This window comes from Prorops nasuta, unplaced genomic scaffold, assembly GCF_024137725.1.
Source record: "Prorops nasuta isolate Cenicafe-Biocafe unplaced genomic scaffold, Cenicafe_Pnas_1.2 PNAS00004, whole genome shotgun sequence".
Taxonomy (NCBI): domain Eukaryota; kingdom Metazoa; phylum Arthropoda; class Insecta; order Hymenoptera; family Bethylidae; genus Prorops; species Prorops nasuta.
The window spans coordinates 2,425,455-2,439,587 of record NW_027116801.1 but is presented as its reverse complement, the minus strand read 5'-3'; the positions used below and the strand labels follow the sequence as shown (position 1 = coordinate 2,439,587).

The 14,133-nt window shown below is 29.6% G+C and overlaps 3 protein-coding genes across 7 annotated transcripts; 1 reads left to right on the top strand and 2 right to left on the bottom strand.

The window, feature by feature from the left end:
• On the top strand, positions 1-10,506 carry Gpat4 (Glycerol-3-phosphate acyltransferase 4). 3 transcript variants are annotated; one of them, XM_066725495.1, is made up of 10 exons: positions 1-239; positions 5,409-5,723; positions 5,818-5,958; positions 6,039-6,173; positions 6,314-6,550; positions 7,096-7,329; positions 7,576-7,691; positions 7,766-7,907; positions 8,001-8,209; positions 8,291-10,506. In XM_066725495.1, exons 1-10 carry the CDS (start codon positions 87-89, stop codon positions 8,376-8,378), a joined length of 1,770 nt encoding a protein of 589 aa, XP_066581592.1. In that variant the 5' UTR covers positions 1-86; the 3' UTR covers positions 8,379-10,506. The 3 variants fall into 3 exon arrangements, with proteins under 3 accessions (XP_066581592.1, XP_066581595.1, XP_066581594.1); XM_066725498.1 differs by lacking the exon at positions 6,314-6,550; XM_066725497.1 differs by lacking the exon at positions 7,096-7,329.
• Positions 10,507-10,639: 133 nt separating this feature from the next.
• Positions 10,640-11,695, bottom strand: mRpL43 (mitochondrial ribosomal protein L43). Its single transcript, XM_066725499.1, has 4 exons — positions 11,533-11,695; positions 11,205-11,311; positions 10,913-11,118; positions 10,640-10,819 (listed from the first exon to the last, which is right to left on the bottom strand). The coding sequence occupies exons 1-4, from the start codon at positions 11,670-11,672 to the stop codon at positions 10,700-10,702; spliced, it is 573 nt and encodes a 190-aa protein (XP_066581596.1). The 5' UTR covers positions 11,673-11,695; the 3' UTR covers positions 10,640-10,699.
• A 689-nt stretch (positions 11,696-12,384) lies between these two features.
• Rheb (Ras homolog enriched in brain) lies at positions 12,385-14,133 on the bottom strand. Of its 3 annotated transcripts, none has more exons than XM_066725501.1 (6): positions 13,950-14,133; positions 13,512-13,575; positions 13,305-13,376; positions 12,845-13,052; positions 12,633-12,762; positions 12,385-12,525 (listed from the first exon to the last, which is right to left on the bottom strand). In XM_066725501.1, the coding sequence occupies exons 2-6, from the start codon at positions 13,558-13,560 to the stop codon at positions 12,436-12,438; spliced, it is 549 nt and encodes a 182-aa protein (XP_066581598.1). In that variant the 5' UTR covers positions 13,561-13,575; positions 13,950-14,133; the 3' UTR covers positions 12,385-12,435. The 3 variants fall into 3 exon arrangements, with proteins under 3 accessions (XP_066581598.1, XP_066581599.1, XP_066581597.1); XM_066725502.1 differs by lacking the exon at positions 13,950-14,133 and adding an exon at positions 13,683-13,701; XM_066725500.1 differs by lacking the exon at positions 13,950-14,133 and having other exon boundaries at positions 13,512-13,673.

The window sequence follows — 14,133 nt, the reverse complement described above, 5'->3', positions numbered from 1 at the left end:
TGTCCGTGTCCGTTCGTTTGCGTATTCAGTTTTCGGACTTTCGGAGTCGGACTTCAGTCAGTTTCCGACGGCGAATAGCAAGCAAAATGGCGTTATTATGGACAGTAATTTCATTCACGTTTTCATTACTCCTAACACCTTTCCTTATGTTCTTACTGGCCATCATATTTTTGGCATCCATCGGAAAATCTCTCGGTGTTAGACGATTGTATATAAAATTGCTATTAGCTCTTTTTGAGGTAAGTAATTTTTACTTAACAGATAAACTTCTTTTCTAAAGTATCTAGAATTTATTTTATTGATGTTTTTACTATAATTGCTTCTATTTTTTATATATAAAGCGAAAACACATTTTTGGAATGATTTTTTCCTTTATTAATAATACATTTTCGAAAAGGTTTGCCAATTACAAATTTTTGCCGATAATATTAGGAACAACATATGTGTTTTCAAAATAATGCTTTGAGAAACCAACTTTTAGCCAAAATTTTGACGATTTGTAAAGTTTTATTTTTATAATTTTCATTTATGAAAGTCATCTGTCATATCCCAGAATGATCCTAACCTCAAAAGGCTCTATTGCAATTTAAAGTTCTGAATGCTTTTTGCTTTAAAAATTTCCCCTTTTTACTTGTCTAAAAACAGTAGTTATTAGCTTAGCAGTGTAACTAACGGAAATCAAGCCATTTTTCATTAATCATAGCCAAAATTGATGTTTTTCATAATTTCGTGACCAAACCTGTTTCTTGTAAAAGTAGCTGAAAAATGTTAAAAAATAGTCTATTAAAAACCTCTTATACCAGACTTTAACATTCGTCACAATTACTCAATCTAATATTTTCTTGATTATCTTATTACTAGAGTAAAGATCGTAAGCAAAATTATGTTATATTTTTTAGTGCAATTTGTTGCGATGAACTTTCGGCGGCTTTTGGGCCGGTTTTTAGCACTTCAAAAAGAATGCACTGATATAGCAGAAAATTTCTATTTTCGAATTTCTTCTTGCATTTGCCTTTTAATTTTGTATTTATTTTTTATTATCATATTTCGGTAATCGTATGAAGGTAAAGCTTTATTCTTGGAAAAACGAATATTTTTCTATACTGACCTAATATATTTGTATCAACGAAATGTTTCAGTTATTTAATACCAATGTTAAATTTGATGAAGTCTTCGATAGTCGAATCTCGAAGATTTTAAAGATTTAAAAAATTATCAGTGATAATTGTTAATAGCACTGATAAGTTCACAGCTGATGGTATGAAACTGATATAGATAATAGGTCGATTAAAGTTCAAGCAAATTAATTTGTTGCACTCGTTAATATAACTATATTATACGATAAAAATTTTCTTATGTAAGCGGATAACGTTAAGTTCTTTACTATTTCATTTCATCAATCATGATCAAGTAATTTCCAAAGAAAAATACTACAACTTAAATGATTTTCAAAAGCTTCGTCGAGTTTTACGTTTTTTCTTTTTCAGAGAATTTCATTTTAGTCGAAAAAACGTTCAATAACATCGCTCCATTCTCAGCCTTTATTCTCAATAATAATAAAAAGTCGGGCTTGTTGAAGTACATTAAATGTGCTTAGTCATTGGAGCTCAACATTTATGTAATAACAAAAAATCTACAAATGTTTGAAAAAGCGAGAGATTCGCATAAAGAGGCGCAAATGTGTTTAAATAAAGGCACTTAATTCCATTAACGTGGACTCTAAGATTTTCTTTTGAAATTATTTTTCTTTTTTTTTTAAATAAATTTAATTTTAATTAGTTTTTATTTGAACCGAACAAAAAGTACAATGAACGGCTAACATTGAAGTGTGCGATTTCTAAGAGTCAAGAATGAGTAAGTCTTATAGAGGTTCCATGTGTGTTATTAGCTAAAAATTCACTGTAATTTTCTTTTTCATATTTTTTGTGTGCAACGAACGTTTAATTAAAAAGCGCAGAATCGTGAGAGTTTCGAGCTGTTTCACAGCTCACTCATCTATGTTTCTGCTCGCATGAACAAAGGTTACGCGCAATCGTGTAATAAATTTATAATATTCTTCGAGCTAAATTTCTCATATCCTTTGAAATTTCAATTAATAGGCAAAATATCGAAGAAAATACTCTCTTGATTTCTGGGATTAATAATTAATTATTGACTCGATCAGACGGTTGATCAGACGGTAAATGAAACCATTGTATAATTGCAAGCTTTAGCACTACCGCTATAGGCAATTTATGCCAGAATTTCAATGATGGATAATTCTAGAGTCAACCGTTATCGAAGCATGACAACAAAAAGCTACCAAGTTAATTTTATCTTATTTATATACATCTATTTTTACATATACTCGTAATATATCAGATCTTATAAATTTCTCAGATTATAATAACCCTGAAGGAACTTTAGACAATTGTAAACAAGTTTTTTCCACGAGCTGGTGCAACATATAGTGCATTTTGCTAATTAAATTTCGAATTTTTCTTATTTTTTTAACGGCAAAATGTCTCGTATTTTCTTCAGCGATTTATGATGTATTGTTAAATTAATTAACTCTAATATATAGTCGATGGCAACACAGTAAAAAAAAGGGGGGAAAACATAGTCACTTGCTAATCCGATCACGACAGTCCTCTGCTTTTTGGACTTTCTCCAGCTTTCACGAGTTTTAACATGGCCAACTGATTAGAAAAATTCAGTGTGATTCAAAGTTTTCTTACGCAATAAAAAAGAATTCTGAGAGTATGTGTGGTAATGATACACATAGAGATAAGAAAAACAGTCTTTCTGTTTGAAAGTTAATACTTTGGCGTAAACGTTATTTTACAAGAAAATAATTGCTCGACTGAAGATTATTGTTGGGAAATTAGAATATTCCAGTAAAAATAACTGGAAAAATCGAGTTTAGCCTAATTTACAGATTTAAAGTGAATAAAGCTATGAAAATGAAGTATGAAAAAATGTTATCGCTCGATGGAAGGTTACTGCTGGCTCGTTCATTTGGACTGTATAATGATGGCAATTTTTACATAAATTTACTGGAATTTTATCAGGTTTATTATGAAACGAAAGATGATAAAGTAAGAGCAATTTAATGTGCGTATTGGCCAATTGATTTTTATTATTTAAGAGGGGGGTAAATGAGCTGATAGAACAGAGTGGTTGTGGGATTTTCCTGTTGTCATGCTCGAGCCACGTGAATGGTTGAGCGACCGACGTGCAGAAGGTATAGTATGTCTCTTGGCCAATGGACTTTCGAAAAGGTTTTCAAAGAGAAAAATAAATGTTTTATAATTCACTGATAAGTGGTGTTACCAAACCAAGTGCCCCTTGTTCGTGCCAAGAATTTTTTTTAACTATATAGCTAACTGATAAAGCATTTTTCTGCAACGAATGCGCTCTCTTCTTATTGCCAGTGATAAGATACTTTGCGGGAGAAAATCTCTCTAAATCAATCACTCATTCAGCTCTTTAAATATAAAACTGGAGCAATAACGTCTAATTAATCGCATTAACAATAATATATTATTCTTCCAAATGCATTGTCTGTCCATCTTCTTCTTTTTTATCAACAATAACAAAATGCACGATCAATTTAATTTCCGCACGAAATGCGCATAACATGAACCGAAGAAATTTTTTTGTCTCGTTATCATGTAAGTGAGTCAAGAATCGCATGTTGAATTTCTTACAGACTGTATTTTGTGCTTTAATTTGGATTTATGTAAGTTTTGATGCTTAAAATCAATCTTCTAATTTTCTCAATCTAATAATACATAATTATTGCAATATCAATTTGATTAAAAATTGTGCAGTTAAATTGGCAGAAATCTTTCAAAATATTTCGATTTTTTTCCTCTGCAAATCTACTGTTACATTTTTATTCTATACACATTGTTGTTGTTTTGTAACGTTACGTAAACTTTGGAACATTGTATTCTTCTTTGAAATTCTGATAACTCTATTTTAAAGTGATACCATGTGCAGCTGTTGCAATTGATATGGTCATCGAGGCTTACACAGTAACTTTGGTCATTGAATCTTAATAAAGTATAGATTTCAACGTATGACCTTGTTACTAATAATTATAATGCATTTATTTAAACAGAAATTCATTAAAACAAAATGACGAGAATTTTTTCGTTGATACGAGTTATGGTAAATAAACTTTGAGAGTATAAGGGATTGTAGAATAAAATACTGATCAACAATGAGGAATGGATTCAAAAGGATGATTATATTAGCTGTTTATATTTAGCTGTTTGGTAGAGGTTTAAAAAACTGTCTCGTCACTCGTTCTTGAATGCAAACTCGCTTATTGTATTTAATTAGTGCGAATTTACATAAGTACACGTATTGGAGAATGATCTTGTATTAGCGCGCGAGGCAATATATATATATATACATGGCGAGGAACATTCATGATGCCCCAGATTTGGAACGTAAAACTTCATTTTTTTGCATAGCTGAGCAATTTAAGTTTAATAAGTAAAAAACTTTTTTTATAAAAATAGAAAAAAGCTTTAAAAGGAGCTTATGAAAAAATTTTAAATCTTTCGTAGCTATCGAGATAAATACTTTTTTATGCACATGCCTATGGTCCTGGATGTGGAATGCGTTAGACGTCTCACCTGTTATATATTAATTTAAAATGTTCGATGATTGTTTCTTGTACATATCTGGGTATTCCTACACGCGTTTAAAGTTAAATCTTCCGACATAACAATTGCAATTTAATGGACGAGCAAAATGTGATAGAATTGCGCAAATGATCAATGGCCTGTTTTCACCATTGTTTTGCAATAACTATAATCGTGTTATTAGCACACTGACTTTCGACTTTTCAATTTTGCACTATACCGATTCGAAGAAGACCTTGACTTTTTATCTTACCCCTTGAAATTTGCAATTAAAGTTATAAATTTTTTTTAGTAATAGCAGTAAAAGTTAATTTTGTCTGAATAAAGCAAATTTAATTGTAAAATGATTTATGGATATTATTATTATTTTTTTTAATTACAACGTTATCATCGTCTGTGATTTTCTTGTTTACGTGATTAGTGCAGCATTGATAACAGGTACAAATACCTGTGATACCTGCTGCTCACAGTTTCAAAGGCTAAATCGATACTTTGTTCAGTGAGTACGACTTTGGTCATCTAGAAAGATTGCACGCCTTTTCCCTCTCACTCTTTCTTCTCCATCTCTCTCGCTCAATATGCGAGGGCAAAGTCTCATTAAACATATTATTAGGAAATAACTGTACAGGAAGCGTAAAATAATATCTATTCACAGGGAACGAAATAATAAAGCGTCAGATTTTTAATTCAACACAATTGCTCCAAAACGTTTAGTTAATATAATATTTTTTATTATTATAATTAATTAAATTTTTGAATTTTATGTTGCAGTATGGTAGACAAAATATTGAAATAGTGAAAAGAAGAAATGGTACTTGGGAGGAGGAGGTGGAAGAAATAGTGGAAGAAAATGATATTTCGACAGAGGAAAGTAAATGTCCGTCAGTTCAAGAACAAAAAGACAGTAATCTCAAGCAACCGGAGAAAAAGTTGCAAAATGGAACTGCGGGGAATAATGTGATCGCAAGATCGAAAGATCTCATCCTTGTACCTGAGCCTGTGATGCAGAATAATATAGACCATATTGATGAACATCAAAGTGAAAAAGTAGAAAACATTTCCAAAGACTTTGTTACCACCAAAGAAGTAATTATAAAATTAGTCGTATTTCATTATTCTCTCATTATATTTGTTTGGTGAAATTTAATATTGTTTTAATATCGCGATCATATTTTTGCAGAGCAACTTGAAACGACAAAAGTCGTTTGACTCACTCAAAAAAGAATTTGAGCCAGCAATCTGTTTGGATTATATTAGGGCAGGCGTTGAGGCTATAATTGAAGATGAAGTTACATCTCGTTTTGAAGCTGAAGAACTGAAGGTTCTATTCAATAAACTTCATTTTTTTATCTGTATATAGATACAATCTGATTTGATATTTTATCATTTTGTGATTTGTAGAATTGGAACCTACTCACTAGAACAAACAGACAATATGAATTTATTTCTTGGAGATTGACTGTAATATGGATGTGTGGATTTGTCATGAGATACTGCTTTCTCCTTCCTTTGAGGATATTCATTTGTTTTATTGGGGTAAGATTGACACTGTCATTTATTATTATTAAATAATTAGAATATTTATAATCAATTGTTGATTTTTCCAATTAATAAGTCTGATAAAACAGATTGCTTCCACGTGCCTATTATATTCGACTAATATTCAAGTTTCCTAGGTAATATATCTTGTATTAGCCACGTTTATTATTGGCTCCTTGCCTAATGGTCGTCTAAAACGTTGGGCCTACAACCAAGCATCTCTTATTACATTCAGGATTATGTCTCGTTCAATTTCGTCCGTGATAACAATTCACAATCCGCAATACAAACCTAAAAATGGAGGAGTATGTGTATCAAATCACACCTCCACTATCGACATATCCATCTTGTCGACACAAACAACTTTTTCCTTGGTAATTTATCGCTATTAAAACATTGTATTGTCATCGTGCAGTGTTAAATGCGATACAAATTTGCTTTTCATGTATGTCAAGGTTACAACTACCATCTTCTTTCTAATTAAGCAATATACTTGTCCAGAACACCAATGTTATATTATAAATTAAATAACATTATTTGTTCAATCGTTCAGAACAAACTTACCATCAGTCTATAAACATAATTCAATACATAAGGTAGAAGGTTCTTTTGTTTTGATATGTAAGAGCTTAGGGTAGTTTGTCTCGTGTATAATCAGTTTCGATTAATTGTGGGAAATTATAAGGCGAACTATGGTGGTATCATTTTTTTATGGTAAGAACCGATGATTGATGATAGAAAATATCATTGATTTGTGCTGCATAACATGCGACATGTATTATTATTGCTGAAGTAGAGCGATCAATTAATACATGTCGCAGGTAATGGTCTCCTGTAATTTTGATTTACAGGTTGTACCTACACAACATCCATTCAGAGGGATTTGTCGTTTCTCAGGTGCAAAGCTTGTGGTTTACAGGTGATGTGGCTGACGGTATGCACTGCGGTAGTGGGCTACATTCCAGAGGGTAGCTTCAAACGATGGCTCAACTACAAAGTCTCCCTAATGTGCTTTGCTGTTTTGTCCAGTGCTTTATCTTCGGTCATTACATATCACAATCCAGAAAATCGACCGTTGAGAGGCATTTGCGTCGCGAACCATACATCCCCTATCGATGTACTTGTCCTCATGTGCGATAATTGCTATTCATTGGTATGTTCAGTAAAGTTCACAACTTTGCTTCAACCATTTCATAAATATTAAATATTTCAAACGATTATGTATAAATTTAATGATCAATGGGAGATAATTATTTTAATTGGATTTCATTGCTTATGTTTTAAAAAATGCTTTTGGTCATTCTTAAGGGTTTTTAATGCATGTGATACTCTTTATAATGTTAAAAGGCATTTAAGACAAATGTATATGCGTTTATTAAAGAATTCTTATATATAATAGATAGGGCAAAGACATGGTGGTTTCTTAGGACTACTGCAAAGAGCCCTTGCTCGTGCCTCTCCACATATCTGGTTTGAGCGTTCTGAAGTCAAGGACCGAGAAGCGGTTACTAAAAGGTTGACCAATTTAAATAGGAATTATATGTAAATATTAAAATCAAAGTCACTAATTACAAACTTTATACAAATAGATTGAAGAAGCACGTCTCGGATCCAACCAATCCTCCAATACTTATCTTTCCTGAAGGAACGTGCATCAATAATACATCAGTCATGCAATTTAAGAAAGGCAGTTTTGAAGTTGGCGGTGTCATTTATCCTGTAGCTATAAAGGTAAAAGGAAATTGAAAAATTGAAATTGTTTCATTTATTATAAATTATACATAGAGTTGAAGTATTAATTGTATCCTTTAACAAATTTTATAGTACGATCCTCGATTTGGAGATGCATTTTGGAATAGTAGTAAATACTCCATGTTGCAATATTTGTACATGATGATGTCCAGCTGGGCAATAGTTTGCGACGTTTGGTATCTTCCTCCCATGTATAGAAGGGAAAACGAGAGTGCCATAGACTTTGCAAATAGAGTTAAATCCGTAATAGCGAGACAAGGAGGCCTCGTAGACTTGCAATGGTAACTATAATAATAGTTATTCTAATACAAACGATTGGGCTTTTATAATTTCTAAATCTCAAGGTATTTTTTTAAATTTAGGGATGGACAATTAAAAAGAATGAAACCGAAGAAGGAATGGAGAGAAAAGCAGCAAGAACAATTTAGCAAACGTCTAAAAGTTGAATAAAAGAATGTATCTTTTCTAGTCATTATGTCATGTTGAATTAACATCGTCAAATTAATCATTAACACCATCAGTTTGTTAAACACACGTGCGTGTTCACCCAGTTTTGTACGTATTCCCACATTTTGAAGGAATTTCTTCTTTTTTTTTTTAGATAATATTAGGTTACTGTCTTCTGAAATAATCAAATGCGGTGCATTGCACTTTTCAGAATTGTAATTATATACGATAACATTAACCGAAAATATTTATTTAATAATGTTGAATCATTTTTAAGCAAGGCCTTAAAATATTAGACTGTACCTTAATCTTTATATATAGCTATAGTTTTACGTTTATAGTGCATAAAATTAAAATGACGTAAACTGTTTACAATTTTATTTATCTTTACTATAGTATTGTTGGAATAAATGAAATACTTAAGATACAATTAAATTCACGTGAATGATATAGACAAAAAAAATTTCAGCATTTCTAAATATATAGGTATACACACATAATGTGTATAATATATATTTACCTTATGTATTTTAATTTTATTTTAGGCTTAAAAGTGGATGAGATATTTATTCATTCTCAATTTAATTCGCAAGTGTAAATAGTTAATTCTGCTTTCTCGTGATAGGCAGAATATAATAGGCATTTATTCTTGTAAAATATTATGGTAGTACAAATGTTTTTATTAGTATTATTGTATATACGATTTTTATATAGAAAGAAAAGTGCAATAGCCAAATTTGAGCGTTGATTATCAATCGTACTGCTACTTCATTTTAGCACAAACGCATTGTAAATTTATTATTTATAAAGATATACTATATCGGAAAATGTTGATATGTTAATGTATGATGCGTTTGATATGAATGAGTGTATGTTAATGTTCAGATTATTGAGATGCATGCATAAATTTTCATAATATTTACAATACTGTCGAGCAGGTATTGTTTAAGTTCAAATCAAATAAAACATTTTTTCACACATTCATTCACTTTCTACAAAAGTGACAAAGATTTTCATAATAATAGCTCGTACAAAATCATTAGGGAAACGTGATTGTAAAATGATATTATCATTATTTTCTTCATTAATGCATAATAATTTAAATCTTCTTTGTTATCATCAAATAGAATATTAAAGTGTGATACTAGTATGTTCATTGCATCATATTCTTTCACTCTGTGAAAATTTGCAGAGTCAAGGTACTTACAGCCATTCCTCGGTGTCACACAGCTACAAAAAATTAGCAATTTTTAAAACTGATTATTTAAGTACTATTTTAATTGCAACCAGTTAATATTGAGCAATTAATGCTTTATAGGAATTTCATGGAATGTCTAATTTGCTATAACACTTTCAGTAAAATACACGGCATCATTATTCTTTAAAGGTTCTTTCATTTGGTCGAGGGTAAATGCCATTTTCATAAATTATTTAAAAGAAAAGCGTTCATTGTATGATTAATCTGGTTTTTTATATTATCTTACACATTTATAAGAAAAACTAAATATATTTTTATAAACTATACATAAATCATAATTTATTCAATAAAACAAAAAATCTCAAATATTGATATATAAAATACACAAGTGAGGAATAATTTAAGAATTAAGTTATGCTATTTATTCATGTAGATATTACTTTATAATTCTTAATATAGCAGTGCTTTTTGAAATTTGTTCAATTTATATTAAAGAATACTAGTCACTAATACACCACTGTTAAAATTTGTATTACTGTTTAGATTCGCATATGAAAATTTACTGGTTATATGAATATTAATGCACATACATTAATTTAATGCCAATAATTTAGTGTCAACATTAAAATTGAGTATTAGCATCTTTTAGAACATATGGAGTATTATTTTAAATAGTGTTAACTGGTAGTTTAATTAATTGTAAAATAAATATAAATATGTTGCTGATAAACTGAGTTGTAGATGCTGTATATTTACATTCAGAATGATAGTTAACTTTCTTTTCAAGAATTAGAAGATTCATGTAAAAAATAAACTCTTTAACAAAATGTGCTTATTTAAAAATTAAAACGTTTCTAGATTACCTCATGATACTGAAGAAACAGACTTATTCTATTATCTCAAAGGAATCTTAATTAAAATATTATTTAAGACCTTATATAAAAAATACATTTGTAAATGCCATCATAATTTCAAGCGAAAAATGCTTTTTATTAGGAAATTTTGAAGATATTTCAGCATTGTTTTTTATTCTATCAAACTTTTAATGAATATTAAAACTTAGAAATATTTTTAAAAACTTTATTTCAACATTTTCTAACAGTGATTATAATAAGAAAGATTGTGATCAAGCTTTACTTTCTGTATTAATTGTTTCTTCATTATTTATCAGCTGTTGAGCTTTAAATAGTCTTATGAGTTCTTCAGTCGCTGTTGGTTCTGATTTTAGGGCCTTACTAAGCTCGCTCTATACAAGAAATGCATTTATTATAGAATTAAAGTTACAATATTTAAATTTAATTTCATAAGAATTTATTTGTATCAAAATCTGTTTGCTTACATTTGGGTATTCAGTTAAGTTTAATGCAGGGTCAGAAAAGGTGAAAGGTGTCCATGGTCCTTGGATAGAAGGAAAATCAGTATGCCACAGTTTACGTAGTCTGATTGCAGAACTCTCATGGAATTGATTCTTTAATAATTCCATCCATTTCACAATATCTTCCCTGCTATAGTCATGAACACTAACCCATTGAGTTTCTCCATTTACTATAATAATGATTTAGCTATACATAACATAAACTTGAAGTTCTCTAAACCTATTTTCATCAAAACAATATTACTAGCAGACTTACAATAATTTGCAACTAAAACAGGCGATCTATGTCTCCTTGGTTTGACATATACAACAACACCAGGATTTTCTTTAGCATAATTCAGTAAATTGTTCTGTAGAAAATCTCTAAAAAAAGGATTATAATTTAAATAATTTTCTGTACAATGACTTGAAGTCAATTGTTTAATAAAGCATTATTAAAACAATAACAAGTGTATTAGTAAAAAAGGAGGTTATTTTTTGTTTAATTTACCATTAGCAAAGATAAAAATTTTATAAAGCAATACAATAAATTGATCTAAAAATTTATGTAGGAAAAGTGACGACTAGAATATATGTGATGGTACCTCACACCGCGGCTTCCACCGTGACTTTTACAGAATTTTATAGTAACTCTTTGTAACTGGCACACATATCTGCCGATGCCCAGGCCTAAAGGCGCTCGAAGAAAACCAGATGGTAAATGCAGCGATTTGTTAGTGGCCATTATTTGATAATATTTTGCTTTTAATTGTTTCTATTCACGGTATTTGTAGTGAGGTTAGAACGTAGTATTAACGAAACATCATATCATAGCACTCATCGTTCATAGCAGTTTATAGTTTGTAGAGTGTAGATGGAGCAGCTTTACTATCGAGTAATGACAATGGGGAGAGAGAGAGAGCACCTAACTCCCACTATTGTGCTACGATTCATCTGTGGCATCCTATTAACAGGATAAAAATATAGAATTTATATTTATATTCCTTAACTATTATTTTTTGTTTACTTGTATTGAAATAAAGTAACAATTAGACTTTTATAGATCAAGAATATATTTTTTAAAGTTCAAAAATATTTCATGTTTCAAACTTATAAACTTAAAATGGTGAAATTTAAAAGAAAATTTTCACAAATTATAAGGCTTATACTTACTACTTTAAATTGCTATATATAATGAATATCTTATTGGATAAATATTATAAAAAATTCCTTTAATTAAAATTTTGGAGCTACTTTACATTAATGCACCAGATCCCCATTATCATCAAAGGGTGTAAAATATTTTTCTAAACAAAATATTACAAACTGTACAATTTTCCTGTGGTTGCTACTGCTATGTTCAAATACTACAGAATAATGGAAAATTTCTTTTCTTTGTACCTTACATTGGATACATGAATATTATATGTCACAATAAATTATGACTGGCTTATTATAATTGTATTATTATTTTATATGTATTTTTAAATATAAATAATTATATATCTTCAAGAAATTGTACAATTTGATTTTTCTTGTACATTTCCATCAGCTTTTTCAATTTCAATAAGCAAAGTGTGGAAAATATCAGCAACTGACTGAAATAAAAAAAAAAAGATTAAATTGTTATCACATTAAACTAACCTTTCATTCTAACTGATCCAATCTAATTTTTATAATTATTATTTAATAGAATTATCATTACTTCATTTTGCTTTGCAGATGTTTCTAAAAATGCTGCATGCCAAGAGTCTGCTAAACGTTTTCCTTGTTCCGTTGTGACCATCCTATCCACATATAAATCAGTTTTATTTCCTACTAGAACGATTGGAACGCTGAAATAATTAATTTATTAAAATAATTAAAGCCATTATACACATAATATACAAAATTTATAAATTTTATAAAATATCATACTGGACTTTTCCTGTGATGTCAAGCAATTTATCATAAATAATTTGAACAACTTCAAAGCTTTTTGCACTAGTTATACTATATACCAAGACATATCCATGAATATCCATTGAATACTGTGTAGGAAATATACTATATTCATCTTGACCAGCTGTGTCTACTAATTTAACTTCATAATCTTGGCTATTTACTCGTGTACTTTTTGTAAATGCTGTGAATTTGAATAATTTTAAACATTAGTGATAATTCGTAATAGCTTTCTAATATTTTAAAATTATCATTGCACACTGCAAGACTACAAATGCTTATTATCAATGTACTTTTGTAAAAATTGTGAATTACATATATATGTATATAATTTAATTTCTATTAAAATAATTAAAGCAGCTAATGAAATTGTAGATAGACCAAATAACTTCAATACAATTAAAACAATATTAATGAAGATTGATGTGATTCTTACTATTTTCTATCGTTGGGTCATAAGAATCCACAAATTGTCCCTCTACGAATTGTATACTTAGGGAAGACTTTCCTAAAGAGGTAACACATTAGAATTAAAAGAAATATTTTGATATCTGTATTCATAATCTCATATTTATACATACTAAAATATGCATCACAAGTTGAATCTGAAAGAAAAGTAAAATATATTAAGATTACATCTTACCTACTGATCTATAACCCATAATGGCTACTTTTCTCTGTTTAGGAGGCATGATAAACGATTAAACCTAAAAAAACACATATAACAGAGTTTAGTTTTTATTTATTAGCACTTGATATACAACACAATAAACTTGACCCGATGTTCTAGCACTTGCAACTTGCTACTACGCACAGTATGTAATATAGATGCACTCTCACACATATGTGCTACTGGCGGTAAAGAAGATTGTCAAATGATAAATTGAGGCAAAGACTTATTTTGACAAAAAGTAATTTTTAAAGAGAAAAACGTTAACTTTGGGTCGGATAAATTGAATGGCTGTCATTCACTTTACTCAGTCTGAAGTTAACGTTTTTCTACGTAAATTGCTTTCTGCCAAAATAAGTCCATTGCCATCTAAATATTTACTATGTGAAAATTCTAGTTTTCAACCCTTACCATTTATCCGTATTTTAATCTAAATTAAAATAGATATATGCATGTTGTCACCAACTAGCATCACTTAGTTGAAACATGGAATCTTTGAACGGAAAATAAAATAATATATTAATCGCCAATGTACATATATAAACAGTAGTAAACAAAGAAAGTATATAATTGCAAAGTGTTTCAAGAAAGAGAA

Bases quoted from the DNA above. Each gene is read 5' to 3' on its own strand.
- Gpat4 (XM_066725495.1), top strand. From the start codon at position 87: ATGGCGTTATTATGGACAGTAATTTCATTCACGTTTTCATTACTCCTA. The intron at 5,724-5,817 runs GTAATTATAAAA...ATATTTTTGCAG, and splicing joins ACTTTGTTACCACCAAAGAA to AGCAACTTGAAACGACAAAA. The intron at 7,692-7,765 runs GTTGACCAATTT...TTATACAAATAG, and splicing joins CGAGAAGCGGTTACTAAAAG to ATTGAAGAAGCACGTCTCGG.
- mRpL43 (XM_066725499.1), bottom strand. From the start codon at position 11,672: ATGGCCACTAACAAATCGCTGCATTTACCATCTGGTTTTCTTCGAGCG. The intron at 11,119-11,204 runs GTAAGTCTGCTA...TCATTATTATAG, and splicing joins TGTTTTAGTTGCAAATTATT to TAAATGGAGAAACTCAATGG. The intron at 10,820-10,912 runs GTAAGCAAACAG...TTTCTTGTATAG, and splicing joins ACTTAACTGAATACCCAAAT to AGCGAGCTTAGTAAGGCCCT.
- Rheb (XM_066725501.1), bottom strand. From the start codon at position 13,560: ATGCCTCCTAAACAGAGAAAAGTAGCCATTATGGGTTATAGATCAGTA. The intron at 13,377-13,511 runs GTAAGATGTAAT...TTACCTCTTTAG, and splicing joins TATGGGTTATAGATCAGTAG to GAAAGTCTTCCCTAAGTATA. The intron at 12,763-12,844 runs GTATGATATTTT...TAATTATTTCAG, and splicing joins GACATCACAGGAAAAGTCCA to CGTTCCAATCGTTCTAGTAG.